This window comes from Physella acuta, unplaced genomic scaffold (assembly GCF_028476545.2).
Source record: "Physella acuta isolate Inbredline_101_S28 unplaced genomic scaffold, ASM2847654v3 ptg001065l, whole genome shotgun sequence".
NCBI lineage: Eukaryota > Metazoa > Mollusca > Gastropoda > Physidae > Physella > Physella acuta.
In genome coordinates, this window is record NW_026732582.1 from 317,101 (window position 1) to 344,909 (window position 27,809).

Genomic DNA, 27,809 nt, shown 5'->3' on the forward strand with positions numbered 1-27,809 from the left:
CAATGTACGTCAGTTTAAAAATAAAAATGAATTTTTGTTTTTTTAAATTGAAATAACTTTTAAAAATTTACATTTAAATTTCTATTTTCTTTATATTAAAGTGAAATTAATACTGGTCCTGTGTGGACAGAAGTGTGCTATTTTGACACATACTGGCCATGACAAATGATTTTTAAAACATAATTTATTAGTAAACAACGAAGGAGAGGAGCGGAGAGAAATTTTAAATATAAAAAAAAAAATATCTGTTCTTATACCGGCCGCCGTTCGTTTGAGAACCGTCAAATAAAGAAAAAATGTGCTGGTCAGCTCAAACGATTAACATTTTAAGCAAACAGTGACTGGTATAGAATAAATACCATATCACTCTGACTGACCAGCAGTGAGCTGTTTTTATTGAGAGAGAGACCAATCGTACATTATTGAAATTGAATGGGCCATTCCCGGAAGAACTGCAATACCGGGCCGACCCGTGGCGAGAGCGGAGCAAGCCCCGGGCATCCCGCCGAGTACCAAAAATCAGTTTAATATCGTAGTGACTCAATGAGCCACGTATCAGATATTAAGCTGATAAGAACAGATACTACACTTTGATCTTAGCCAAAAGGCCGAGAAGCGATAACGGTCACTGGACTACCGACGCCTCATATTCCGGAAAATTTCCTATCCGCTCCTCTGAAATGATTCCGTAAATATTCATCCGATTCCGCACACCGAAAATATTCCTTATTGCAGAAATCGCCGCCCATGCGACGTACGGCCGTTAGGCGGTGGGCGTTTTACAATCTGCCAAAGCGGAAAGGCGAATGTTAACGAAATCAATGAAACAAGTAACATTATGAATTTCTAAAACTCAAACAAGGAAAAAAATATAGCGCCTTACCTTAACGTCGTAATAGTGGCTTCCCTTGACGCCCGCGCCGCCTTGATGTATATCGAATCGATCAACGCCCTGTTGTTTTACGTCTTTGGCGGGCGGCGCAAGGCGACTAGCGCTGTGGAACAAGCCAACGTTAAAAAGGTATAGGAAGAGACTGAGAAAGAAAAAGAATACAAAAAGGTGACGTGAGGTCGGCAGGAGAAAAGATGCGGAACAAAACCACAAAATTTAAATTTGTAAATTTAGATTTTTTTTTTTTTTTTTTTTTTATTTATATTTTTTTTTCTTAAACGGATCATTGTTATTAATATTCTGCTGATTGTAATGTTTCATTTAACATTTTGAAATCAATTAGGATCAAGATATATGCAAATCGTTGAAGGAAAGAATACATTAAACAATGTACGTAACAATGTACGTCAGTTTAAAAATAAAAATGAATTTTTGTTTTTTTAAATTGAAATAACTTTTAAAAATTTACATTTAAATTTCTATTTTCTTTATATTAAAGTGAAATTAATACTGGTCCTGTGTGGACAGAAGTGTGATATTTTGACACATACTGGCCATGACAAATGATTTTTAAAACATAATTTAGATTAGTAAACAACGAAGGAGAGGAGCGGAGAGAAATTTTAAATATAAAAAAAAATATCTGTTTTTATACCGGCTGCCGTTCGTTTGAGAACCGTCAAATAAAGAAAAAATGTGCTGGTCAGCTCAAACGATTAACATTTTAAGCAAACAGTGACTGGTATAGAATAAATACCATATCACTCTGACTGACCAGCAGTGAGCTGTTTTTATTGAGAGAGAGAGACCAATCGTACATTATTGAAATTGAATGGGCCATTCCCGGAAGAACTGCAATACCGGGCCGACCCGTGGCGAGAGCGGAGCAAGCCCCGGGCATCCCGCCGAGTACCAAAAATCAGTTTAATATCGTAGTGACTCAATGAGCCACGTATCAGATATTAAGCTGATAAGAACAGATACTACACTTTGATCTTAGCCAAAAGGCCGAGAAGCGATAACGGTCACTGGACTACCGACGCCTCATATTCCGGAAAATTTCCTATCCGCTCCTCTGAAATGATTCCGTAAATATTCATCCGATTCCGCACACCGAAAATATTCCTTATTGCAGAAATCGCCGCCCATGCGACGTACGGCCGTTAGGCGGTGGGCGTTTTACAATCTGCCAAAGCGGAAAGGCGAATGTTAACGAAATCAATGAAACAAGTAACATTATGAATTTCTAAAACTCAAACAAGGAAAAAAATATAGCGCCTTACCTTAACGTCGTAATAGTGGCTTCCCTTGACGCCCGCGCCGCCTTGATGTATATCGAATCGATCAACGCCCTGTTGTTTTACGTCTTTGGCGGGCGGCGCAAGGCGACTAGCGCTGTGGAACAAGCCAACGTTAAAAAGGTATAGGAAGAGACTGAGAAAGAAAAAGAATACAAAAAGGTGACGTGAGGTCGGCAGGAGAAAAGATGCGGAACAAAACCACAAAATTTAAATTTGTAAATTTAGATTTTTTTTTTTTTTTTTTTTTATTTATATTTTTTTTTCTTAAACGGATCATTGTTATTAATATTCTGCTGATTGTAATGTTTCATTTAACATTTTGAAATCAATTAGGATCAAGATATATGCAAATCGTTGAAGGAAAGAATACATTAAACAATGTACGTAACAATGTACGTCAGTTTAAAAATAAAAATGAATTTTTGTTTTTTTAAATTGAAATAACTTTTAAAAATTTACATTTAAATTTCTATTTTCTTTATATTAAAGTGAAATTAATACTGGTCCTGTGTGGACAGAAGTGTGATATTTTGACACATACTGGCCATGACAAATGATTTTTAAAACATAATTTAGATTAGTAAACAACGAAGGAGAGGAGCGGAGAGAAATTTTAAATATAAAAAAAAATATCTGTTTTTATACCGGCTGCCGTTCGTTTGAGAACCGTCAAATAAAGAAAAAATGTGCTGGTCAGCTCAAACGATTAACATTTTAAGCAAACAGTGACTGGTATAGAATAAATACCATATCACTCTGACTGACCAGCAGTGAGCTGTTTTTATTGAGAGAGAGAGACCAATCGTACATTATTGAAATTGAATGGGCCATTCCCGGAAGAACTGCAATACCGGGCCGACCCGTGGCGAGAGCGGAGCAAGCCCCGGGCATCCCGCCGAGTACCAAAAATCAGTTTAATATCGTAGTGACTCAATGAGCCACGTATCAGATATTAAGCTGATAAGAACAGATACTACACTTTGATCTTAGCCAAAAGGCCGAGAAGCGATAACGGTCACTGGACTACCGACGCCTCATATTCCGGAAAATTTCCTATCCGCTCCTCTGAAATGATTCCGTAAATATTCATCCGATTCCGCACACCGAAAATATTCCTTATTGCAGAAATCGCCGCCCATGCGACGTACGGCCGTTAGGCGGTGGGCGTTTTACAATCTGCCAAAGCGGAAAGGCGAATGTTAACGAAATCAATGAAACAAGTAACATTATGAATTTCTAAAACTCAAACAAGGAAAAAAATATAGCGCCTTACCTTAACGTCGTAATAGTGGCTTCCCTTGACGCCCGCGCCGCCTTGATGTATATCGAATCGATCAACGCCCTGTTGTTTTACGTCTTTGGCGGGCGGCGCAAGGCGACTAGCGCTGTGGAACAAGCCAACGTTAAAAAGGTATAGGAAGAGACTGAGAAAGAAAAAGAATACAAAAAGGTGACGTGAGGTCGGCAGGAGAAAAGATGCGGAACAAAACCACAAAATTTAAATTTGTAAATTTAGATTTTTTTTTTTTTTTTTTTTTATTTATATTTTTTTTTCTTAAACGGATCATTGTTATTAATATTCTGCTGATTGTAATGTTTCATTTAACATTTTGAAATCAATTAGGATCAAGATATATGCAAATCGTTGAAGGAAAGAATACATTAAACAATGTACGTAACAATGTACGTCAGTTTAAAAATAAAAATGAATTTTTGTTTTTTTAAATTGAAATAACTTTTAAAAATTTACATTTAAATTTCTATTTTCTTTATATTAAAGTGAAATTAATACTGGTCCTGTGTGGACAGAAGTGTGATATTTTGACACATACTGGCCATGACAAATGATTTTTAAAACATAATTTAGATTAGTAAACAACGAAGGAGAGGAGCGGAGAGAAATTTTAAATATAAAAAAAAATATCTGTTTTTATACCGGCTGCCGTTCGTTTGAGAACCGTCAAATAAAGAAAAAATGTGCTGGTCAGCTCAAACGATTAACATTTTAAGCAAACAGTGACTGGTATAGAATAAATACCATATCACTCTGACTGACCAGCAGTGAGCTGTTTTTATTGAGAGAGAGAGACCAATCGTACATTATTGAAATTGAATGGGCCATTCCCGGAAGAACTGCAATACCGGGCCGACCCGTGGCGAGAGCGGAGCAAGCCCCGGGCATCCCGCCGAGTACCAAAAATCAGTTTAATATCGTAGTGACTCAATGAGCCACGTATCAGATATTAAGCTGATAAGAACAGATACTACACTTTGATCTTAGCCAAAAGGCCGAGAAGCGATAACGGTCACTGGACTACCGACGCCTCATATTCCGGAAAATTTCCTATCCGCTCCTCTGAAATGATTCCGTAAATATTCATCCGATTCCGCACACCGAAAATATTCCTTATTGCAGAAATCGCCGCCCATGCGACGTACGGCCGTTAGGCGGTGGGCGTTTTACAATCTGCCAAAGCGGAAAGGCGAATGTTAACGAAATCAATGAAACAAGTAACATTATGAATTTCTAAAACTCAAACAAGGAAAAAAATATAGCGCCTTACCTTAACGTCGTAATAGTGGCTTCCCTTGACGCCCGCGCCGCCTTGATGTATATCGAATCGATCAACGCCCTGTTGTTTTACGTCTTTGGCGGGCGGCGCAAGGCGACTAGCGCTGTGGAACAAGCCAACGTTAAAAAGGTATAGGAAGAGACTGAGAAAGAAAAAGAATACAAAAAGGTGACGTGAGGTCGGCAGGAGAAAAGATGCGGAACAAAACCACAAAATTTAAATTTGTAAATTTAGATTTTTTTTTTTTTTTTTTTTTATTTATATTTTTTTTTCTTAAACGGATCATTGTTATTAATATTCTGCTGATTGTAATGTTTCATTTAACATTTTGAAATCAATTAGGATCAAGATATATGCAAATCGTTGAAGGAAAGAATACATTAAACAATGTACGTAACAATGTACGTCAGTTTAAAAATAAAAATGAATTTTTGTTTTTTTAAATTGAAATAACTTTTAAAAATTTACATTTAAATTTCTATTTTCTTTATATTAAAGTGAAATTAATACTGGTCCTGTGTGGACAGAAGTGTGATATTTTGACACATACTGGCCATGACAAATGATTTTTAAAACATAATTTAGATTAGTAAACAACGAAGGAGAGGAGCGGAGAGAAATTTTAAATATAAAAAAAAATATCTGTTTTTATACCGGCTGCCGTTCGTTTGAGAACCGTCAAATAAAGAAAAAATGTGCTGGTCAGCTCAAACGATTAACATTTTAAGCAAACAGTGACTGGTATAGAATAAATACCATATCACTCTGACTGACCAGCAGTGAGCTGTTTTTATTGAGAGAGAGAGACCAATCGTACATTATTGAAATTGAATGGGCCATTCCCGGAAGAACTGCAATACCGGGCCGACCCGTGGCGAGAGCGGAGCAAGCCCCGGGCATCCCGCCGAGTACCAAAAATCAGTTTAATATCGTAGTGACTCAATGAGCCACGTATCAGATATTAAGCTGATAAGAACAGATACTCTTCTTTTAAGTCTCAGTTTTGTAGATTTGTATTTTCAGCTTGCCCAACCAATGAGTGGTGGCACTGGCTGATTTTCTACTTTCATCATTCGACTTTTGAAGACTGTCGCAGATTTACAATTTTAACTATTCTGAAATTTCCATACTTAATCATTCGTTCTGATATTTACATGTTATATACAAAATTTAGATCGTAGAACTTTGGAGGGAGGGAGGGGGGGAATTTAGTTTCCAGGACACTGAGCTCTCTTCTAGTTCTGAAAGGTAAAAGTTATACATTAAATGCAATTTGAATTCAATAACAGAAGTGGTAGGTTATAGTATAATTCATAACAACAAAAATTTGGCTTCAGATGTTGGTGTGGGTTTCCTGAATTGGGACAAGATACTGTTATTTATACAAGAAAAAGTACCTGAAAGTATATGAAACACAATAAAATGTATATACATAGGGTAATTATAAGCATTCACACTTTCCATTTGTGCCTATCATCTGCAGACAGTCTTCGTTTTATATTTTTTTCCTCATTTTTCTTTTATTAATTCAAAATCAACATAAAAGATAACAAGATTGACACCTTGATTAGATGTGCACACACATTTTTTTTTTTTTTTTTGGAAAAAGAAAACCTTTCTTTAATTCCCAACACAGAGGAAACTTTTGTGATATTCAGGTGAATTAAAAGGCGTATAACTCTATCACCCTAACGGCTGTATTAATAATTTGGTTACCTCCCTACTTGTTTTATTTATGAATTCCTCCAGGTAATAAATAAGAGAAATGATGTTTACTTGTTACGGGATTTATGGTAAAGACCGAGAGTAAATTTAAAAGGGAGAAAACAACCCTAGAAGTTGTCAAAAATGATCATAATCCACAATATTATAAATAGTATGATTTTGATTTAAAGTAATTTACATATTTTAGTACAATTGAAAAGAGGGTATATAAAACTCAGGTATATAGAGGAAACCCAATCTAAGGCCTTTCCCTACAGAGAAACTAGGTGGCGGGAATGGGATGGTCATGTTGATTGAGGTGTTTGGCTGGGTGAAGTATTATATCTAATGCGTTGATTACTTGCAGAGGAAACTAAGGGGTGTAACTTTTCCTATTGTCTAATGTGTGTAATTTAATTGTTCTGTCCCTTTGACCAGTCTTCTAACAGTTACCGCGTGGTTCCTAAGGTCATGTCCTCTGTAAGTCACTAGTACAGGTCGGTCGCCGTCGTTCACATTTCCACGGGTCTGTCTAGCCTACTGTTGAATTTGTCACGTCCACTGTGCTATGTCCTTCGTTTGTCCTCCCTTATCGTAACGTTTCAGTACTTTTCTAGCTTGGTGTGTCACGGTCCGCTAGGCTTCGTCCGTCAACCGTTTATAATATAGGGGGGGAGGGGTTGTGGGGGGGGGGGGGGGGGGGGTTGTGCTGTGAGTTGATTTTGGTTGGTTTGTCTGTTACGTCTTGAAGAAACTTTTAAAAGGGGGAATAATTTTATTATGAATTTTGTAGGCATGGGTAATCTCCCCTTTCCCACAGTCTGGCCGTCAGTCATCCCTATCGAGTTTTTTTTGAGCGAGTCGCTTGAGCTTTCGGAAAGGGGGATAATTTAAGAGTACAGACAGTAACTTGGAGTGGTTTCCCTTGTCTCGTTGCCTAACCGTCGCATTTGATCTGTTCTGTGGGCTCTTTCGCCGTGTCATTCTAAATTTAGCTTGAGGTCAGGGTGTGTTGTCGATACGGTCCTTGGCTTGTCTTGTGAAATTTGTTTTCTAAGCGGGGCGGGGTGGGGGGGGGGGGGGAGTTGGAAGTCGGTCACTCGTCCCGCTAGAATGGTTTCATCGTCTGCTAGAAATCTGTCCCGTTTAATGTTGAATAAAGTCACGTTTACGTCCTATAAAACAACCGTCTGCTATATTTCTGTTATGTAATAAAATCCGTCCCCAGTCTTTGTCTCAGTACTGCTCTAAAAATAGACTCTACGTCGGTGTCATCGTAAACTTTTCGGTCATATTTGGTTTTGTTGCGGGTTGTCCAAATAGTATGTCTATAGATAGCTAATGCTGTCAAACTGTTATCGTCCGTCCTTCTGTCTCTTGACTTAATTATGTTGTTAAGAGTGATTGCTTTGTTGATTATTTCTGTATGTTTTGTCTTGAGAACTCTACCTAATGTTTGCTTTGTTAGTTGTATCATTTTGCATTCTAGATAAATGTGTTTTTCTGTTTCTTGGGTGTTTTGTCGGCACATTTGGCATGTTATTTTTGTGTTGGTGTTAGCCTTAGTGTTTGTTGAGATGGGTGTTGTATTGTATATAAGTCTGTATCCTATTTCTTTCTCTTTGGGTGTAATTTGTTTTCCGTGCAGATTCCGAAATGTGTCACTAATGTCTATGGTGTTGTACTCTCCGGCCCACTTAATTCTATTGTATAAAGGTTCTAATTGTTGCTTGACCAGAGAGTTGTAAATTTTCTTTGAGCTTTCTCCTATAATGTTTTTGTTTGTTTTAAAGATCTCTATAGTGACTTTGTAAAATTGGCCTAAATCTGTCCCTCCGTAATGTGGTGTAGTGTTTGTTTGTTTTAGTATTGTGTTAATTCTTTGTCCTATATAGTATTGTGCTAGTGGGTGATAGTGTGGTTCTATTCTAATTCTGTCTAAATGTTTAAGTCTAAATGTATTGATTTTCGTCTTTAAGTCGTGTAGTCCAATCCCCCCATCTAACTTATCTTGTATTAATGTTTGGTGGCTGATGTTCCTAATAGTGTTTTTAAAAATAAATTCCCTAATGTGTTTGTTTGTTTGTTTTATAAAGTGCGTTGGTATTGTACTAACTGTGGCTATAAAAATTACTTTTGGTAAGATGTATCTGTTAACTAGCGCTGCTCTACCAAAGATAGTTGTATTGTAATTTTTGTATCTGTCCAGTTTCTGTACGATTTTGTCATTCAGTTTCGTCCATGTGTCTTTATCTTCTGTTGTTGGGGTGCCTGTGAAAGTAATTCCGTAAATTTTCAGTTTGTCTACTACTGTCATTGGGGTGTCGTATGTTTTCTTGTCACGCCATTTCCCTATGCCTAAGATTTTGGATTTTTCTGTGTTAATTTTTCCCCCGCTGCCTTTGCCAAATTCTAAGAATATATCTATCACTGTTTTAATCTCTTTCTCGGTCTGTATTAAAAAGTTGGTGTCGTCCGCGTATGCAATAATTTTCTTGGCTGTCGTGTTTGGTATAGGCAATCCTTTTATCCGACTGTCCTTTCTAATGCTTTCTAACATAGGTTCTATGCTAAGGATATATAGTAATGGGGATAGTGGACAGCCTTGTCTAACTGATTTTTTAATTTGTATAGCTTGAGTGATTGCATTGTTGATTATGAGGTGACTTTGAGCTGTTGAGTATATGATTTCAATCCATGTTTTAAAATAGGGCCCTAAGTTGTATGCATCTATTGTTTTCATTAGCCATGTATGATCTACTCTGTCAAAAGCTTTTTGCTGATCTATACTAAGGATTGCCAGTTGGGTGTCTTTCTGGGTGGAATATAAAATTACGTCTCTGATAAGGTGTGTGTGGTTTTGTATGTTCCTGCCTGGTATACTGTACTGTTGGTCTCTGTGAATTATACTTTCTATGAAAGGTTCTATTTTCCTGACTAGTGTTTTGGTCAAAATTTTGTAGTCGCTGTTCAGTAGGGATATGGGTCTATAATTTTGAACTTTAGATCTGTCCGTGTCGGGTTTGGGGATTAGGGTTATGTATGCTCTATTAAAATCAGTCGTGCCAAAACCTCTGTCATGTATGTCTTTAAATGCTGCGTTTAATAGGGGTAATATGTCGTTTTTAAAGGCTTGGTAGAATTCATTTGTTATTCCGTCAGGTCCAGGGGCTTTATTTGGTTTTAAAGTGTCAATAGATTTCCTTAATTCGTCCTCCGTTATGGGGTTGGATAGTTTATCTCTGTCTTCGTCCTTAAGTCTCGTAGTGTGTTCTAGAAACCTATCTTGGATGTCATTGTCGTTGTCTTCCTTGTCAAAGAGTTGTTGATAATAGTCTGTAAAGCATGTCTGTACTTCGTCCGTGTCGTTCGTCTCTGTTCCGTCTTCTTTCTTTATTAGGTTAATTTGTTTATTATGGGCATTTATTTGTTCTAGTGTGTTGCAATGGTGGGTTGGTTCTTCTACTCCTACAATGTCTATTCTACTTCTTACTAGAGCCCCTTTGTATTTATGTATTTGTATGTTCTCTAACTGGGATTGTATGTCGTGTATTTTATCTTGTTGTTCTTTATTTAAAATGAGTGTTTCTAATAATCGTTCTAATTGTGTTTCTGTTCGTCTTCTGTCTGAGTTGATCTGTTTCGCGATTTTCTTCGTTGTCTCTGTTATTTTATATTTCAGGTCTTCCCAATGTTCTAAAATGTATTTGTCAGGGGTCGTGAATGTGTATTCGCTTATAAGTCTTTTAATTTCTATAGTATATATGTCATGTTCTAATAAAGTGTTGTTAAATTTCCAGTATGTCTGTTTTCTTTTGGGAGTGGGTGTAATGTCTAACTGTGCTAAGATGCCTTTATGGTCTGTATAGGTTAGTGTTTGTACAATGTGCTTAATGTTGGCTACTTTGATGTTGTCGCGTATGTAGATTCTGTCAAGCCTGGCTGCACTGTGGTGTGTAGTGTCATGGTGTGTTACTTCATTGTCTCTATAGCTTGTCCGTATGTAGGCGTCTTTGAGTTGTTTTAGGCCTATAATGTCTGTCAACGTCTCTATTTGTTCTCTGTCTGCTGTAATTCTTCGTTTTGTTGTCAGTGAGGGTCCTGTCATATCTTTTTGTTCTAAAACCATGTTGAAGTCCCCTGATAATATAATGTCTTTGTCTTTGAAGTCTGTGTTTATTTTCCTATGTAGGTTTCTATAAAAGGTTTTTTGTTCTTGTTTGCGTGTCGGAGCGTATATGTTGATTATCGTTGTTTCTGATGTGTTGTCTGTTATTGTAGCACTGGTTAGTCTGCCTTCATTGTCTGATCTCATGTCTTGGAGGGTATATTTTCTTGAGATGTTTAATATGCTTGTTCCTCTGCAATTTTGTCCTAGACTGTGTACTGCGTTATTAATGTCTAGTGTTTTGCAAAATGCTTGTGCTTGTTGGGTGTTTGCAAAGTTCGTTTCTTGTAGTAGTAGTATGTCTGTTTTGTATAGTTCTAGTGTGTGTAGCAGGGGGACTGTCTTTCCCCCTGCACCTTTGATATTTAGTGTTGTTATGTTAAGCCTTCCCATTTAAGATTCCCAATTTGGCAGTGGGGGCAGTGGAGGTGACGGCGTTCTGAGGTTGCGCTCAGGCGTTTTTTTTCCCTTTTTTTTCCTGCTTGGTTTCGGTTTCGGGTTGGTTTGGGGGGGCTGTGCCTTTCTCTCCGTGCCCGTTACCGTGCCGTCTGAGTCTTCGTCTGTAATAATATCATGGTCACTTAAAATGTTCGCAATTGATTGAAGGGGGGAGCTCGTACCACTTTCTTCTGTTTCGCTTTGCATCTCATCTATAATTAAATCATTATCATCACTCATCGTTTCTTCCGCATTTGTCCTGTCCTTTTCCCGTTTTCCTGTTTCATTTTCTTCTGCCACTGAGTTGGGGGAAGTTTCCTTCATCTCAGCACCCTCCTCTGTGATCCCTATCTCCTTCTCGGCAGCTTGTTTATCTTCCTTTTCCATGTTTTTTTTTTCCTCACTTCCTTTCCCATCCGTTCTGCCCTCCTCCGCCACTGGGGCCCGGGGTATCCTCTCCTCAGTCACAGCCGGGGTTTCTTCTTCTCTACTTTTCCCATCCTTCCTTGGCCTTTTTCTTGATCGCCTTCCTTCCTCATCCTCTTCCTCCATCTCTCCTCTAGCCATGTTCGTTTCCTGTTGTTTCCCACGTTCACCTTCCTCCTCATCAGGGTTGGACCATCGTCTATCATCCCAGTCCAGGAAATTACGAATGCCTTTTAGATGTATTTCATCTCTCATTGCCACTCTATCCCGTTCATCCCAGGGTTCCACGGCTTTATAAACCCCCTCTCTCAACTGTATACCGTCTACTATTCTGCAGTAGAGGTTTACACATTGTTTAGGCGTGTGCCTATCTGTATTACAGTAGCAGCACCGGGCCTTTCGTCCTTCGATCTGTATGTAGCAAAGGTGAGACTCCTCTTCCTTCCATAATCGGAGGTAATGAGGGAATTCCTCAGTAGAACCTTTAGGCGTTATCATGAATCTTGCTGCGTTTCCCTCGTCTATCATTTGCAGGCTTGGTTCTGTTCCTGGTTTACACAGCTTCTTTAAGGTGTTCAACAAATCTTCTTCTTTATAACCAGCTGGTATCCATCTGATAATGCCTTTTATTCCTTTTTGACCCGCGTGTAGAGTTTGAATTTGAAATATATGGTGTCTTGCTGTAGTGGCATTTTCTGATCGGCGGCTTCCATAGTCCTTCATATTCATGTTCTTGAATATTTTTGTGGATTTCACAGTGACGAACCACTTTTTTATGTCGCCATAGTTATATACTTTGTCAATCTCTGTCGTTGGTAATCTTGTCAGCATTACTAGTTGTCTCCTAAAGACTTCATGTGGCATGCCCACTAATATAGTGGCATCTGTGATGTTAATTTCTAGGGTGTTTGGAGGATGCGCTCCTACCTGGAACACATCCTCCTGCACGTCAAAGTACATGCCGTTTAGACCTTCCATAGCTGCATATCAGCCACGGAGAGATCTAAACAGAAGAAAAATTTAACAATACGAACCCGGACACTCAAAGCGCGGTAATCCAGGAAATACACAAAAAATTTCACTGAAGACAATTGTCTCCCTTGAAAGAACAAAAAAAACCACCGAATCCTCACGATGAGAATGACACAGAACTAGCACTGAAACAATTATCCATATGAAAGAGCTTGAAAATACTTAAACTATCACTTTGATCTTTGCCAAGGACGTGAAGCGATAACGGTCACTGGACTACCGACGCCTCATATTCCGGAAAATTTCCTATCCGCTCCTCTGAAATGATTCCGTAAATATTCATCCGATTCCGCACACCGAAAATATTCCTTATTGCAGAAATCGCCGCCCATGCGACGTACGGCCGTTAGGCGGTGGGCGTTTTACAATCTGCCAAAGCGGAAAGGCGAATGTTAACGAAATCAATGAAACAAGTAACATTATGAATTTCTAAAACTCAAACAAGGAAAAAAATATAGCGCCTTACCTTAACGTCGTAATAGTGGCTTCCCTTGACGCCCGCGCCGCCTTGATGTATATCGAATCGATCAACGCCCTGTTGTTTTACGTCTTTGGCGGGCGGCGCAAGGCGACTAGCGCTGTGGAACAAGCCAACGTTAAAAAGGTATAGGAAGAGACTGAGAAAGAAAAAGAATACAAAAAGGTGACGTGAGGTCGGCAGGAGAAAAGATGCGGAACAAAACCACAAAATTTAAATTTGTAAATTTAGATTTTTTTTTTTTTTTTTTTTTATTTATATTTTTTTTTCTTAAACGGATCATTGTTATTAATATTCTGCTGATTGTAATGTTTCATTTAACATTTTGAAATCAATTAGGATCAAGATATATGCAAATCGTTGAAGGAAAGAATACATTAAACAATGTACGTAACAATGTACGTCAGTTTAAAAATAAAAATGAATTTTTGTTTTTTTAAATTGAAATAACTTTTAAAAATTTACATTTAAATTTCTATTTTCTTTATATTAAAGTGAAATTAATACTGGTCCTGTGTGGACAGAAGTGTGATATTTTGACACATACTGGCCATGACAAATGATTTTTAAAACATAATTTAGATTAGTAAACAACGAAGGAGAGGAGCGGAGAGAAATTTTAAATATAAAAAAAAATATCTGTTTTTATACCGGCTGCCGTTCGTTTGAGAACCGTCAAATAAAGAAAAAATGTGCTGGTCAGCTCAAACGATTAACATTTTAAGCAAACAGTGACTGGTATAGAATAAATACCATATCACTCTGACTGACCAGCAGTGAGCTGTTTTTATTGAGAGAGAGAGACCAATCGTACATTATTGAAATTGAATGGGCCATTCCCGGAAGAACTGCAATACCGGGCCGACCCGTGGCGAGAGCGGAGCAAGCCCCGGGCATCCCGCCGAGTACCAAAAATCAGTTTAATATCGTAGTGACTCAATGAGCCACGTATCAGATATTAAGCTGATAAGAACAGATACTTTTTTTTTTTTTTTTTTTTTTTTTTTTTTTGATAAGAACAGATACTTTTTTTTTTTTTTTTTTTTTTTGCGTTTAATATAATTCCTTCCATTGTATGGATAGGTTGCATGTTTTAAAATATCATGTGATACATAGTATGACAATAAAGCATAAAATATCAGTACAGTTACAACCTAATACAAAACGTCTATCACTGATGAAGAATTTCTGTGTGTACCTGTATGGCGTGCAATGGGAGGCACACGGTGCAAACGCTGCATGTGTACAATGTTTCGTTAGGGTGGTTTTCCCTATAGTGCCTGGATATGTCATGGTAGCAATCGCTATCTGAGGGGACCTTGTTCCCTCCGCATATCTTACACTGTAGGGTTTTTGCGTGCATTGCTTCTTCATGCATTTCCAACTCTAAGGTTGTTCTGTATCGTAAGGTACAAAACCTGCAGTGTGTTTTTTCATGAAATTGTTTATCTGTTTTTATACTCTTTGTCTGTTTTGCCTCTGTGGGGCTATCCTTTTTCCGTTTTAAATCTGTTTCGGTGTTCATCTCTGATTCCGTATTTACTGTTTTTTCCTGTTTGCTTGGGGTTGTTGGTAAGCTTGGCGGCTTGGGTGGATTAATTGGTTTTTTGAATTCTGTTTGTTGGCTGCTTGGTGACGTTGTTGGCTGGGCGAGCGTTGCTGCTTGCTTACTACTTGAATTTGGTGATGGCTGGGCGGGTGGCGCTGGGTTTTGAGCTGTAGGTTGTTTTTTGGGCGGTGTTTTTGGGCTAGATGCTGCGACTTCGATTGAGGAATGTTGCTGAGTGCTTGGCGTGAGGTCTTGTGGAGCGGGTAGGGCTGTAGATTCAGTTGGTGTTTGTTCCCTGGGTGTTGATTCTAGGTTGAGAGTATGGCATTGGTTGGTCCAGTGTGCTGTTGATGAGCAGTGTTGGCAAGCTTGTTTTCTGTCTTTGATGGCTATTAGCATGTTAAGTGTTTTGTTTTTGTAATTTATTTGGATGTAGTGAGGGATGTTTGTTGGGTTGTCTGTGTATAATGAGAAATTGCGGTTGGTAGTGAGGGGGATTGTGTGAATAGAAGGTTCTTTGGTGCTGTAGGGTTGTAGTGCTTGTATGAGTGTGCGATCGCTTAGTGTGGGTGGGACCCATCTAAGGGTTCCGGTGATTCTGTTCTTTTCGTGTAAGGTGTAGTAGAGTGTGTAGGGACCATGTGTTTTGTTTGTGTTATGTAAGGTGGTGACGTCGAATTCTGATGAGGAGAAGTACCAGGTGTCAGCGCGCCCGTAGTTGAGGAGTAGGATCTGGTGATCACTTATGATCTGGCGTAAGATGTGTCCTCTTAAGTTGGGATGACCTTTTGAGCTTATGGTGACTTGTATAGTAGGTGACTCAGCAGGAAAGAGTTCCGGGCAATCTTCGTTCGGCAGGTTCAGGATGGCTGTAGTGGCTGAAAAGGGTTGGGCCCTGGATTTCATTAAGCCACCCGAACCGTAGTCCGGGTGGCTCCTCCCCAAGTCTCTCGACCCAGGGGGAACATCCAAGGGCGCAACCCCTTTGCTGGCGTTGACTATATTTGCATAAGTCATAGAACTTGAGTATGACATTATAGGATGTTGGTATAGGTTATCACTTGATCTTGGACAAAAGGCCGAGAAGCGATAACGGTCACTGGACTACCGACGCCTCATATTCCGGAAAATTTCCTATCCGCTCCTCTGAAATGATTCCGTAAATATTCATCCGATTCCGCACACCGAAAATATTCCTTATTGCAGAAATCGCCGCCCATGCGACGTACGGCCGTTAGGCGGTGGGCGTTTTACAATCTGCCAAAGCGGAAAGGCGAATGTTAACGAAATCAATGAAACAAGTAACATTATGAATTTCTAAAACTCAAACAAGGAAAAAAATATAGCGCCTTACCTTAACGTCGTAATAGTGGCTTCCCTTGACGCCCGCGCCGCCTTGATGTATATCGAATCGATCAACGCCCTGTTGTTTTACGTCTTTGGCGGGCGGCGCAAGGCGACTAGCGCTGTGGAACAAGCCAACGTTAAAAAGGTATAGGAAGAGACTGAGAAAGAAAAAGAATACAAAAAGGTGACGTGAGGTCGGCAGGAGAAAAGATGCGGAACAAAACCACAAAATTTAAATTTGTAAATTTAGATTTTTTTTTTTTTTTTTTTTTATTTATATTTTTTTTTCTTAAACGGATCATTGTTATTAATATTCTGCTGATTGTAATGTTTCATTTAACATTTTGAAATCAATTAGGATCAAGATATATGCAAATCGTTGAAGGAAAGAATACATTAAACAATGTACGTAACAATGTACGTCAGTTTAAAAATAAAAATGAATTTTTGTTTTTTTAAATTGAAATAACTTTTAAAAATTTACATTTAAATTTCTATTTTCTTTATATTAAAGTGAAATTAATACTGGTCCTGTGTGGACAGAAGTGTGATATTTTGACACATACTGGCCATGACAAATGATTTTTAAAACATAATTTAGATTAGTAAACAACGAAGGAGAGGAGCGGAGAGAAATTTTAAATATAAAAAAAAATATCTGTTTTTATACCGGCTGCCGTTCGTTTGAGAACCGTCAAATAAAGAAAAAATGTGCTGGTCAGCTCAAACGATTAACATTTTAAGCAAACAGTGACTGGTATAGAATAAATACCATATCACTCTGACTGACCAGCAGTGAGCTGTTTTTATTGAGAGAGAGAGACCAATCGTACATTATTGAAATTGAATGGGCCATTCCCGGAAGAACTGCAATACCGGGCCGACCCGTGGCGAGAGCGGAGCAAGCCCCGGGCATCCCGCCGAGTACCAAAAATCAGTTTAATATCGTAGTGACTCAATGAGCCACGTATCAGATATTAAGCTGATAAGAACAGATACTTTTTTTTTTTTTTTTTGCGTTTAATATAATTCCTTCCATTATATGGATAGGTTGCAAGTTTTAAAACATCATGTGATACATAGTATGACAATAAAGCATAAAATATCAGTACAGTTACAACCTAATACAAAACGTCTATCACTAATGAAGAATTTCTGTGTGTACCTGTATGGCGTGCAGTGGGAGGCACACGGTGCAAATGCTGCATGTGTACAATGTTTCGTTAGGGTGGTTTTCCCTATAGTGCTTGGATACGTCATGGAAGGACCTTCTACCTGAGGGGGCCTCCCCTGAGCATATCTTACACTGTAAGGTTTTTTCGTGCATTTCTTTTTCATGCTTTTCCAACTCTAAAATTGTTTTGTAGCGTAAGGTACAAAACCTGCAGTGTGTTTTTCCGTGAAGTTGTTTTTCCGTTTTTATACTCTTTGTACTTTTTGCCTCTGTGGGGCTATCCTTTTTCCGTTTTAAATCTGTTTCGGTGTACATCTCTGATTCCGTGTTTACTGTTTTTCCCTGTTTGCTTGGGGTTGTTGATAAGCTTGGCGGTTTGGGTGGGTTAGTTGGTTTCTTGAATTCTGTTTGTTGGCTACTTGGAGATGTTATTGGCTGGGCGAGTGTTGCTGCTTGCTTACTGCATGATGTAGGTGATGGTTGGGAGGGTGGCATTGCTTGCTCGCTGGTCGATGTGGGTGCTGGCTGGATGGGTGGCGCTAGATTTTGAACTGGGGGCTGTTTTTTGGGCGACGTTTTGGGGCTTGCTTGTGCGTCCTTGATTGGGGAGTTCTGAAGACTGCTGGGCTTAGAGGATTGTGGAGTAGGTGGTGCTTCCGGTTGTGATGAAGGTTGATTCTTGGGTGTTGCTTCTGGGTTGAGGATATGGCATTGGTTGGTCCAGTGTGCTGTTGATGAGCAGTGTTGGCAGGCTTGTTTTCTGTCTTTGATGGCTATTAGCATGTTAAGTGTTTTGTTTTTGTAATTTATTTGGATGTAGTGAGGGATGTTTGTTGGGTTGTCTGTGTATATTGAGAAGTTGCGGTTGGTAGTGAGGGGGATTGTGTGTATAGAAGGTTCCTTAGTGCTGTAGGGTTGTAGTGCTTGTATGAGTGTGCGATCGCTTAGTGTGGGTGGGACCCATCTAAGGGTTCCGTTTATTCTGTTCTTTTCGTGTAAGGTGTAGTAGAGTGTGTAGGGGCCATGTATTTTGTGTGTGTTATGTAAGGTGGTGACGTCGAATTCTGATGAGGAGAAGTACCAGGTGTCAGTGCGTCCGTAGTTGAGGAGTAGGATCTGGTGATCACTTATGAGCTGGCGTAAGATGTGTCCTCTTAAGTTGGGATGACCTTTTGAGCTTATGGTGACTTGTATAGTAGGTGACTCAGCAGGAAAGAGTTCCGGGCAATCTTCGTTCGGCAGGTTCAGGATGGCGGTAGTAGCTGAAAAGGGTTGGGCCCTGGATTTCATTAAACCACCCGAACCGTAGTCCGGGTGGCTCCTCCCCAAATCTCTCGACCCAGGGGGAACATCCAAGGGCGCAACCCCTTTGCTGGCGTTGACTATATTTGCATAAGTCATAGAACTTGAGTATGACATTATAGGATGTTGGTATAGGTTATCGCTTGATCTTGGACAAAAGGCCGAGAAGCGATAACGGTCACTGGACTACCGACGCCTCATATTCCGGAAAATTTCCTATCCGCTCCTCTGAAATGATTCCGTAAATATTCATCCGATTCCGCACACCGAAAATATTCCTTATTGCAGAAATCGCCGCCCATGCGACGTACGGCCGTTAGGCGGTGGGCGTTTTACAATCTGCCAAAGCGGAAAGGCGAATGTTAACGAAATCAATGAAACAAGTAACATTATGAATTTCTAAAACTCAAACAAGGAAAAAAATATAGCGCCTTACCTTAACGTCGTAATAGTGGCTTCCCTTGACGCCCGCGCCGCCTTGATGTATATCGAATCGATCAACGCCCTGTTGTTTTACGTCTTTGGCGGGCGGCGCAAGGCGACTAGCGCTGTGGAACAAGCCAACGTTAAAAAGGTATAGGAAGAGACTGAGAAAGAAAAAGAATACAAAAAGGTGACGTGAGGTCGGCAGGAGAAAAGATGCGGAACAAAACCACAAAATTTAAATTTGTAAATTTAGATTTTTTTTTTTTTTTTTTTTTATTTATATTTTTTTTTCTTAAACGGATCATTGTTATTAATATTCTGCTGATTGTAATGTTTCATTTAACATTTTGAAATCAATTAGGATCAAGATATATGCAAATCGTTGAAGGAAAGAATACATTAAACAATGTACGTAACAATGTACGTCAGTTTAAAAATAAAAATGAATTTTTGTTTTTTTAAATTGAAATAACTTTTAAAAATTTACATTTAAATTTCTATTTTCTTTATATTAAAGTGAAATTAATACTGGTCCTGTGTGGACAGAAGTGTGATATTTTGACACATACTGGCCATGACAAATGATTTTTAAAACATAATTTAGATTAGTAAACAACGAAGGAGAGGAGCGGAGAGAAATTTTAAATATAAAAAAAAATATCTGTTTTTATACCGGCTGCCGTTCGTTTGAGAACCGTCAAATAAAGAAAAAATGTGCTGGTCAGCTCAAACGATTAACATTTTAAGCAAACAGTGACTGGTATAGAATAAATACCATATCACTCTGACTGACCAGCAGTGAGCTGTTTTTATTGAGAGAGAGAGACCAATCGTACATTATTGAAATTGAATGGGCCATTCCCGGAAGAACTGCAATACCGGGCCGACCCGTGGCGAGAGCGGAGCAAGCCCCGGGCATCCCGCCGAGTACCAAAAATCAGTTTAATATCGTAGTGACTCAATGAGCCACGTATCAGATATTAAGCTGATAAGAACAGATACTACACTTTGATCTTAGCCAAAAGGCCGAGAAGCGATAACGGTCACTGGACTACCGACGCCTCATATTCCGGAAAATTTCCTATCCGCTCCTCTGAAATGATTCCGTAAATATTCATCCGATTCCGCACACCGAAAATATTCCTTATTGCAGAAATCGCCGCCCATGCGACGTACGGCCGTTAGGCGGTGGGCGTTTTACAATCTGCCAAAGCGGAAAGGCGAATGTTAACGAAATCAATGAAACAAGTAACATTATGAATTTCTAAAACTCAAACAAGGAAAAAAATATAGCGCCTTACCTTAACGTCGTAATAGTGGCTTCCCTTGACGCCCGCGCCGCCTTGATGTATATCGAATCGATCAACGCCCTGTTGTTTTACGTCTTTGGCGGGCGGCGCAAGGCGACTAGCGCTGTGGAACAAGCCAACGTTAAAAAGGTATAGGAAGAGACTGAGAAAGAAAAAGAATACAAAAAGGTGACGTGAGGTCGGCAGGAGAAAAGATGCGGAACAAAACCACAAAATTTAAATTTGTAAATTTAGATTTTTTTTTTTTTTTTTTTTTATTTATATTTTTTTTTCTTAAACGGATCATTGTTATTAATATTCTGCTGATTGTAATGTTTCATTTAACATTTTGAAATCAATTAGGATCAAGATATATGCAAATCGTTGAAGGAAAGAATACATTAAACAATGTACGTAACAATGTACGTCAGTTTAAAAATAAAAATGAATTTTTGTTTTTTTAAATTGAAATAACTTTTAAAAATTTACATTTAAATTTCTATTTTCTTTATATTAAAGTGAAATTAATACTGGTCCTGTGTGGACAGAAGTGTGATATTTTGACACATACTGGCCATGACAAATGATTTTTAAAACATAATTTAGATTAGTAAACAACGAAGGAGAGGAGCGGAGAGAAATTTTAAATATAAAAAAAAATATCTGTTTTTATACCGGCTGCCGTTCGTTTGAGAACCGTCAAATAAAGAAAAAATGTGCTGGTCAGCTCAAACGATTAACATTTTAAGCAAACAGTGACTGGTATAGAATAAATACCATATCACTCTGACTGACCAGCAGTGAGCTGTTTTTATTGAGAGAGAGAGACCAATCGTACATTATTGAAATTGAATGGGCCATTCCCGGAAGAACTGCAATACCGGGCCGACCCGTGGCGAGAGCGGAGCAAGCCCCGGGCATCCCGCCGAGTACCAAAAATCAGTTTAATATCGTAGTGACTCAATGAGCCACGTATCAGATATTAAGCTGATAAGAACAGATACTACACTTTGATCTTAGCCAAAAGGCCGAGAAGCGATAACGGTCACTGGACTACCGACGCCTCATATTCCGGAAAATTTCCTATCCGCTCCTCTGAAATGATTCCGTAAATATTCATCCGATTCCGCACACCGAAAATATTCCTTATTGCAGAAATCGCCGCCCATGCGACGTACGGCCGTTAGGCGGTGGGCGTTTTACAATCTGCCAAAGCGGAAAGGCGAATGTTAACGAAATCAATGAAACAAGTAACATTATGAATTTCTAAAACTCAAACAAGGAAAAAAATATAGCGCCTTACCTTAACGTCGTAATAGTGGCTTCCCTTGACGCCCGCGCCGCCTTGATGTATATCGAATCGATCAACGCCCTGTTGTTTTACGTCTTTGGCGGGCGGCGCAAGGCGACTAGCGCTGTGGAACAAGCCAACGTTAAAAAGGTATAGGAAGAGACTGAGAAAGAAAAAGAATACAAAAAGGTGACGTGAGGTCGGCAGGAGAAAAGATGCGGAACAAAACCACAAAATTTAAATTTGTAAATTTAGATTTTTTTTTTTTTTTTTTTTTATTTATATTTTTTTTTCTTAAACGGATCATTGTTATTAATATTCTGCTGATTGTAATGTTTCATTTAACATTTTGAAATCAATTAGGATCAAGATATATGCAAATCGTTGAAGGAAAGAATACATTAAACAATGTACGTAACAATGTACGTCAGTTTAAAAATAAAAATGAATTTTTGTTTTTTTAAATTGAAATAACTTTTAAAAATTTACATTTAAATTTCTATTTTCTTTATATTAAAGTGAAATTAATACTGGTCCTGTGTGGACAGAAGTGTGATATTTTGACACATACTGGCCATGACAAATGATTTTTAAAACATAATTTAGATTAGTAAACAACGAAGGAGAGGAGCGGAGAGAAATTTTAAATATAAAAAAAAATATCTGTTTTTATACCGGCTGCCGTTCGTTTGAGAACCGTCAAATAAAGAAAAAATGTGCTGGTCAGCTCAAACGATTAACATTTTAAGCAAACAGTGACTGGTATAGAATAAATACCATATCACTCTGACTGACCAGCAGTGAGCTGTTTTTATTGAGAGAGAGAGACCAATCGTACATTATTGAAATTGAATGGGCCATTCCCGGAAGAACTGCAATACCGGGCCGACCCGTGGCGAGAGCGGAGCAAGCCCCGGGCATCCCGCCGAGTACCAAAAATCAGTTTAATATCGTAGTGACTCAATGAGCCACGTATCAGATATTAAGCTGATAAGAACAGATACTACACTTTGATCTTAGCCAAAAGGCCGAGAAGCGATAACGGTCACTGGACTACCGACGCCTCATATTCCGGAAAATTTCCTATCCGCTCCTCTGAAATGATTCCGTAAATATTCATCCGATTCCGCACACCGAAAATATTCCTTATTGCAGAAATCGCCGCCCATGCGACGTACGGCCGTTAGGCGGTGGGCGTTTTACAATCTGCCAAAGCGGAAAGGCGAATGTTAACGAAATCAATGAAACAAGTAACATTATGAATTTCTAAAACTCAAACAAGGAAAAAAATATAGCGCCTTACCTTAACGTCGTAATAGTGGCTTCCCTTGACGCCCGCGCCGCCTTGATGTATATCGAATCGATCAACGCCCTGTTGTTTTACGTCTTTGGCGGGCGGCGCAAGGCGACTAGCGCTGTGGAACAAGCCAACGTTAAAAAGGTATAGGAAGAGACTGAGAAAGAAAAAGAATACAAAAAGGTGACGTGAGGTCGGCAGGAGAAAAGATGCGGAACAAAACCACAAAATTTAAATTTGTAAATTTAGATTTTTTTTTTTTTTTTTTTTTATTTATATTTTTTTTTCTTAAACGGATCATTGTTATTAATATTCTGCTGATTGTAATGTTTCATTTAACATTTTGAAATCAATTAGGATCAAGATATATGCAAATCGTTGAAGGAAAGAATACATTAAACAATGTACGTAACAATGTACGTCAGTTTAAAAATAAAAATGAATTTTTGTTTTTTTAAATTGAAATAACTTTTAAAAATTTACATTTAAATTTCTATTTTCTTTATATTAAAGTGAAATTAATACTGGTCCTGTGTGGACAGAAGTGTGATATTTTGACACATACTGGCCATGACAAATGATTTTTAAAACATAATTTAGATTAGTAAACAACGAAGGAGAGGAGCGGAGAGAAATTTTAAATATAAAAAAAAATATCTGTTTTTATACCGGCTGCCGTTCGTTTGAGAACCGTCAAATAAAGAAAAAATGTGCTGGTCAGCTCAAACGATTAACATTTTAAGCAAACAGTGACTGGTATAGAATAAATACCATATCACTCTGACTGACCAGCAGTGAGCTGTTTTTATTGAGAGAGAGAGACCAATCGTACATTATTGAAATTGAATGGGCCATTCCCGGAAGAACTGCAATACCGGGCCGACCCGTGGCGAGAGCGGAGCAAGCCCCGGGCATCCCGCCGAGTACCAAAAATCAGTTTAATATCGTAGTGACTCAATGAGCCACGTATCAGATATTAAGCTGATAAGAACAGATACTACACTTTGATCTTAGCCAAAAGGCCGAGAAGCGATAACGGTCACTGGACTACCGACGCCTCATATTCCGGAAAATTTCCTATCCGCTCCTCTGAAATGATTCCGTAAATATTCATCCGATTCCGCACACCGAAAATATTCCTTATTGCAGAAATCGCCGCCCATGCGACGTACGGCCGTTAGGCGGTGGGCGTTTTACAATCTGCCAAAGCGGAAAGGCGAATGTTAACGAAATCAATGAAACAAGTAACATTATGAATTTCTAAAACTCAAACAAGGAAAAAAATATAGCGCCTTACCTTAACGTCGTAATAGTGGCTTCCCTTGACGCCCGCGCCGCCTTGATGTATATCGAATCGATCAACGCCCTGTTGTTTTACGTCTTTGGCGGGCGGCGCAAGGCGACTAGCGCTGTGGAACAAGCCAACGTTAAAAAGGTATAGGAAGAGACTGAGAAAGAAAAAGAATACAAAAAGGTGACGTGAGGTCGGCAGGAGAAAAGATGCGGAACAAAACCACAAAATTTAAATTTGTAAATTTAGATTTTTTTTTTTTTTTTTTTTTATTTATATTTTTTTTTCTTAAACGGATCATTGTTATTAATATTCTGCTGATTGTAATGTTTCATTTAACATTTTGAAATCAATTAGGATCAAGATATATGCAAATCGTTGAAGGAAAGAATACATTAAACAATGTACGTAACAATGTACGTCAGTTTAAAAATAAAAATGAATTTTTGTTTTTTTAAATTGAAATAACTTTTAAAAATTTACATTTAAATTTCTATTTTCTTTATATTAAAGTGAAATTAATACTGGTCCTGTGTGGACAGAAGTGTGATATTTTGACACATACTGGCCATGACAAATGATTTTTAAAACATAATTTAGATTAGTAAACAACGAAGGAGAGGAGCGGAGAGAAATTTTAAATATAAAAAAAAATATCTGTTTTTATACCGGCTGCCGTTCGTTTGAGAACCGTCAAATAAAGAAAAAATGTGCTGGTCAGCTCAAACGATTAACATTTTAAGCAAACAGTGACTGGTATAGAATAAATACCATATCACTCTGACTGACCAGCAGTGAGCTGTTTTTATTGAGAGAGAGAGACCAATCGTACATTATTGAAATTGAATGGGCCATTCCCGGAAGAACTGCAATACCGGGCCGACCCGTGGCGAGAGCGGAGCAAGCCCCGGGCATCCCGCCGAGTACCAAAAATCAGTTTAATATCGTAGTGACTCAATGAGCCACGTATCAGATATTAAGCTGATAAGAACAGATACTACACTTTGATCTTAGCCAAAAGGCCGAGAAGCGATAACGGTCACTGGACTACCGACGCCTCATATTCCGGAAAATTTCCTATCCGCTCCTCTGAAATGATTCCGTAAATATTCATCCGATTCCGCACACCGAAAATATTCCTTATTGCAGAAATCGCCGCCCATGCGACGTACGGCCGTTAGGCGGTGGGCGTTTTACAATCTGCCAAAGCGGAAAGGCGAATGTTAACGAAATCAATGAAACAAGTAACATTATGAATTTCTAAAACTCAAACAAGGAAAAAAATATAGCGCCTTACCTTAACGTCGTAATAGTGGCTTCCCTTGACGCCCGCGCCGCCTTGATGTATATCGAATCGATCAACGCCCTGTTGTTTTACGTCTTTGGCGGGCGGCGCAAGGCGACTAGCGCTGTGGAACAAGCCAACGTTAAAAAGGTATAGGAAGAGACTGAGAAAGAAAAAGAATACAAAAAGGTGACGTGAGGTCGGCAGGAGAAAAGATGCGGAACAAAACCACAAAATTTAAATTTGTAAATTTAGATTTTTTTTTTTTTTTTTTTTTATTTATATTTTTTTTTCTTAAACGGATCATTGTTATTAATATTCTGCTGATTGTAATGTTTCATTTAACATTTTGAAATCAATTAGGATCAAGATATATGCAAATCGTTGAAGGAAAGAATACATTAAACAATGTACGTAACAATGTACGTCAGTTTAAAAATAAAAATGAATTTTTGTTTTTTTAAATTGAAATAACTTTTAAAAATTTACATTTAAATTTCTATTTTCTTTATATTAAAGTGAAATTAATACTGGTCCTGTGTGGACAGAAGTGTGATATTTTGACACATACTGGCCATGACAAATGATTTTTAAAACATAATTTAGATTAGTAAACAACGAAGGAGAGGAGCGGAGAGAAATTTTAAATATAAAAAAAAATATCTGTTTTTATACCGGCTGCCGTTCGTTTGAGAACCGTCAAATAAAGAAAAAATGTGCTGGTCAGCTCAAACGATTAACATTTTAAGCAAACAGTGACTGGTATAGAATAAATACCATATCACTCTGACTGACCAGCAGTGAGCTGTTTTTATTGAGAGAGAGAGACCAATCGTACATTATTGAAATTGAATGGGCCATTCCCGGAAGAACTGCAATACCGGGCCGACCCGTGGCGAGAGCGGAGCAAGCCCCGGGCATCCCGCCGAGTACCAAAAATCAGTTTAATATCGTAGTGACTCAATGAGCCACGTATCAGATATTAAGCTGATAAGAACAGATACTACACTTTGATCTTAGCCAAAAGGCCGAGAAGCGATAACGGTCACTGGACTACCGACGCCTCATATTCCGGAAAATTTCCTATCCGCTCCTCTGAAATGATTCCGTAAATATTCATCCGATTCCGCACACCGAAAATATTCCTTATTGCAGAAATCGCCGCCCATGCGACGTACGGCCGTTAGGCGGTGGGCGTTTTACAATCTGCCAAAGCGGAAAGGCGAATGTTAACGAAATCAATGAAACAAGTAACATTATGAATTTCTAAAACTCAAACAAGGAAAAAAATATAGCGCCTTACCTTAACGTCGTAATAGTGGCTTCCCTTGACGCCCGCGCCGCCTTGATGTATATCGAATCGATCAACGCCCTGTTGTTTTACGTCTTTGGCGGGCGGCGCAAGGCGACTAGCGCTGTGGAACAAGCCAACGTTAAAAAGGTATAGGAAGAGACTGAGAAAGAAAAAGAATACAAAAAGGTGACGTGAGGTCGGCAGGAGAAAAGATGCGGAACAAAACCACAAAATTTAAATTTGTAAATTTAGATTTTTTTTTTTTTTTTTTTTTATTTATATTTTTTTTTCTTAAACGGATCATTGTTATTAATATTCTGCTGATTGTAATGTTTCATTTAACATTTTGAAATCAATTAGGATCAAGATATATGCAAATCGTTGAAGGAAAGAATACATTAAACAATGTACGTAACAATGTACGTCAGTTTAAAAATAAAAATGAATTTTTGTTTTTTTAAATTGAAATAACTTTTAAAAATTTACATTTAAATTTCTATTTTCTTTATATTAAAGTGAAATTAATACTGGTCCTGTGTGGACAGAAGTGTGATATTTTGACACATACTGGCCATGACAAATGATTTTTAAAACATAATTTAGATTAGTAAACAACGAAGGAGAGGAGCGGAGAGAAATTTTAAATATAAAAAAAAATATCTGTTTTTATACCGGCTGCCGTTCGTTTGAGAACCGTCAAATAAAGAAAAAATGTGCTGGTCAGCTCAAACGATTAACATTTTAAGCAAACAGTGACTGGTATAGAATAAATACCATATCACTCTGACTGACCAGCAGTGAGCTGTTTTTATTGAGAGAGAGAGACCAATCGTACATTATTGAAATTGAATGGGCCATTCCCGGAAGAACTGCAATACCGGGCCGACCCGTGGCGAGAGCGGAGCAAGCCCCGGGCATCCCGCCGAGTACCAAAAATCAGTTTAATATCGTAGTGACTCAATGAGCCACGTATCAGATATTAAGCTGATAAGAACAGATACTACACTTTGATCTTAGCCAAAAGGCCGAGAAGCGATAACGGTCACTGGACTACCGACGCCTCATATTCCGGAAAATTTCCTATCCGCTCCTCTGAAATGATTCCGTAAATATTCATCCGATTCCGCACACCGAAAATATTCCTTATTGCAGAAATCGCCGCCCATGCGACGTACGGCCGTTAGGCGGTGGGCGTTTTACAATCTGCCAAAGCGGAAAGGCGAATGTTAACGAAATCAATGAAACAAGTAAC

At 38.5% G+C, this 27,809-nt stretch overlaps 1 protein-coding gene, 13 non-coding genes and 1 pseudogene across 14 annotated transcripts; all 15 read right to left on the reverse strand.

Annotated features, from left to right (window-relative positions):
* Positions 1 to 427: 427 nt before the first annotated feature.
* LOC131955401 (U2 spliceosomal RNA) lies at positions 428 to 620 on the reverse strand. The gene has a single exon (XR_009388837.1). It is a non-coding gene; the product is annotated as a U2 spliceosomal RNA (small nuclear RNA).
* A 1,099-nt stretch (positions 621 to 1,719) lies between these two features.
* LOC131955412 (U2 spliceosomal RNA) lies at positions 1,720 to 1,912 on the reverse strand. The gene has a single exon (XR_009388848.1). It is a non-coding gene; the product is annotated as a U2 spliceosomal RNA (small nuclear RNA).
* A 1,098-nt stretch (positions 1,913 to 3,010) lies between these two features.
* Positions 3,011 to 3,203, reverse strand: LOC131955420 (U2 spliceosomal RNA). The gene has a single exon (XR_009388854.1). It is a non-coding gene; the product is annotated as a U2 spliceosomal RNA (small nuclear RNA).
* Positions 3,204 to 4,301: 1,098 nt separating this feature from the next.
* Positions 4,302 to 4,494, reverse strand: LOC131955421 (U2 spliceosomal RNA). Its single transcript, XR_009388855.1, has one exon. It is a non-coding gene; the product is annotated as a U2 spliceosomal RNA (small nuclear RNA).
* Positions 4,495 to 5,592: 1,098 nt separating this feature from the next.
* On the reverse strand, positions 5,593 to 5,771 carry LOC131955416 (uncharacterized; annotated as a pseudogene).
* An 8,064-nt stretch (positions 5,772 to 13,835) lies between these two features.
* LOC131955417 (U2 spliceosomal RNA) lies at positions 13,836 to 14,036 on the reverse strand. Its single transcript, XR_009388852.1, has one exon. It is a non-coding gene; the product is annotated as a U2 spliceosomal RNA (small nuclear RNA).
* A 2,714-nt stretch (positions 14,037 to 16,750) lies between these two features.
* LOC131955418 (U2 spliceosomal RNA) lies at positions 16,751 to 16,938 on the reverse strand. The gene has a single exon (XR_009388853.1). It is a non-coding gene; the product is annotated as a U2 spliceosomal RNA (small nuclear RNA).
* Positions 16,939 to 17,049: 111 nt separating this feature from the next.
* On the reverse strand, positions 17,050 to 17,865 carry LOC131955400 (putative uncharacterized protein DDB_G0290521). The gene has a single exon (XM_059319526.1). The coding sequence runs from the start codon at positions 17,863 to 17,865 to the stop codon at positions 17,050 to 17,052; it is 816 nt and encodes a 271-aa protein (XP_059175509.1).
* A 1,790-nt stretch (positions 17,866 to 19,655) lies between these two features.
* Positions 19,656 to 19,848, reverse strand: LOC131955422 (U2 spliceosomal RNA). The gene has a single exon (XR_009388856.1). It is a non-coding gene; the product is annotated as a U2 spliceosomal RNA (small nuclear RNA).
* A 1,098-nt stretch (positions 19,849 to 20,946) lies between these two features.
* Positions 20,947 to 21,139, reverse strand: LOC131955402 (U2 spliceosomal RNA). Its single transcript, XR_009388838.1, has one exon. It is a non-coding gene; the product is annotated as a U2 spliceosomal RNA (small nuclear RNA).
* Positions 21,140 to 22,237: 1,098 nt separating this feature from the next.
* LOC131955403 (U2 spliceosomal RNA) lies at positions 22,238 to 22,430 on the reverse strand. Its single transcript, XR_009388839.1, has one exon. It is a non-coding gene; the product is annotated as a U2 spliceosomal RNA (small nuclear RNA).
* A 1,098-nt stretch (positions 22,431 to 23,528) lies between these two features.
* Positions 23,529 to 23,721, reverse strand: LOC131955404 (U2 spliceosomal RNA). The gene has a single exon (XR_009388840.1). It is a non-coding gene; the product is annotated as a U2 spliceosomal RNA (small nuclear RNA).
* A 1,098-nt stretch (positions 23,722 to 24,819) lies between these two features.
* LOC131955405 (U2 spliceosomal RNA) lies at positions 24,820 to 25,012 on the reverse strand. The gene has a single exon (XR_009388841.1). It is a non-coding gene; the product is annotated as a U2 spliceosomal RNA (small nuclear RNA).
* Positions 25,013 to 26,110: 1,098 nt separating this feature from the next.
* On the reverse strand, positions 26,111 to 26,303 carry LOC131955406 (U2 spliceosomal RNA). The gene has a single exon (XR_009388842.1). It is a non-coding gene; the product is annotated as a U2 spliceosomal RNA (small nuclear RNA).
* Positions 26,304 to 27,401: 1,098 nt separating this feature from the next.
* LOC131955407 (U2 spliceosomal RNA) lies at positions 27,402 to 27,594 on the reverse strand. Its single transcript, XR_009388843.1, has one exon. It is a non-coding gene; the product is annotated as a U2 spliceosomal RNA (small nuclear RNA).
* Between the last annotated feature and the right edge of the window lie 215 nt (positions 27,595 to 27,809).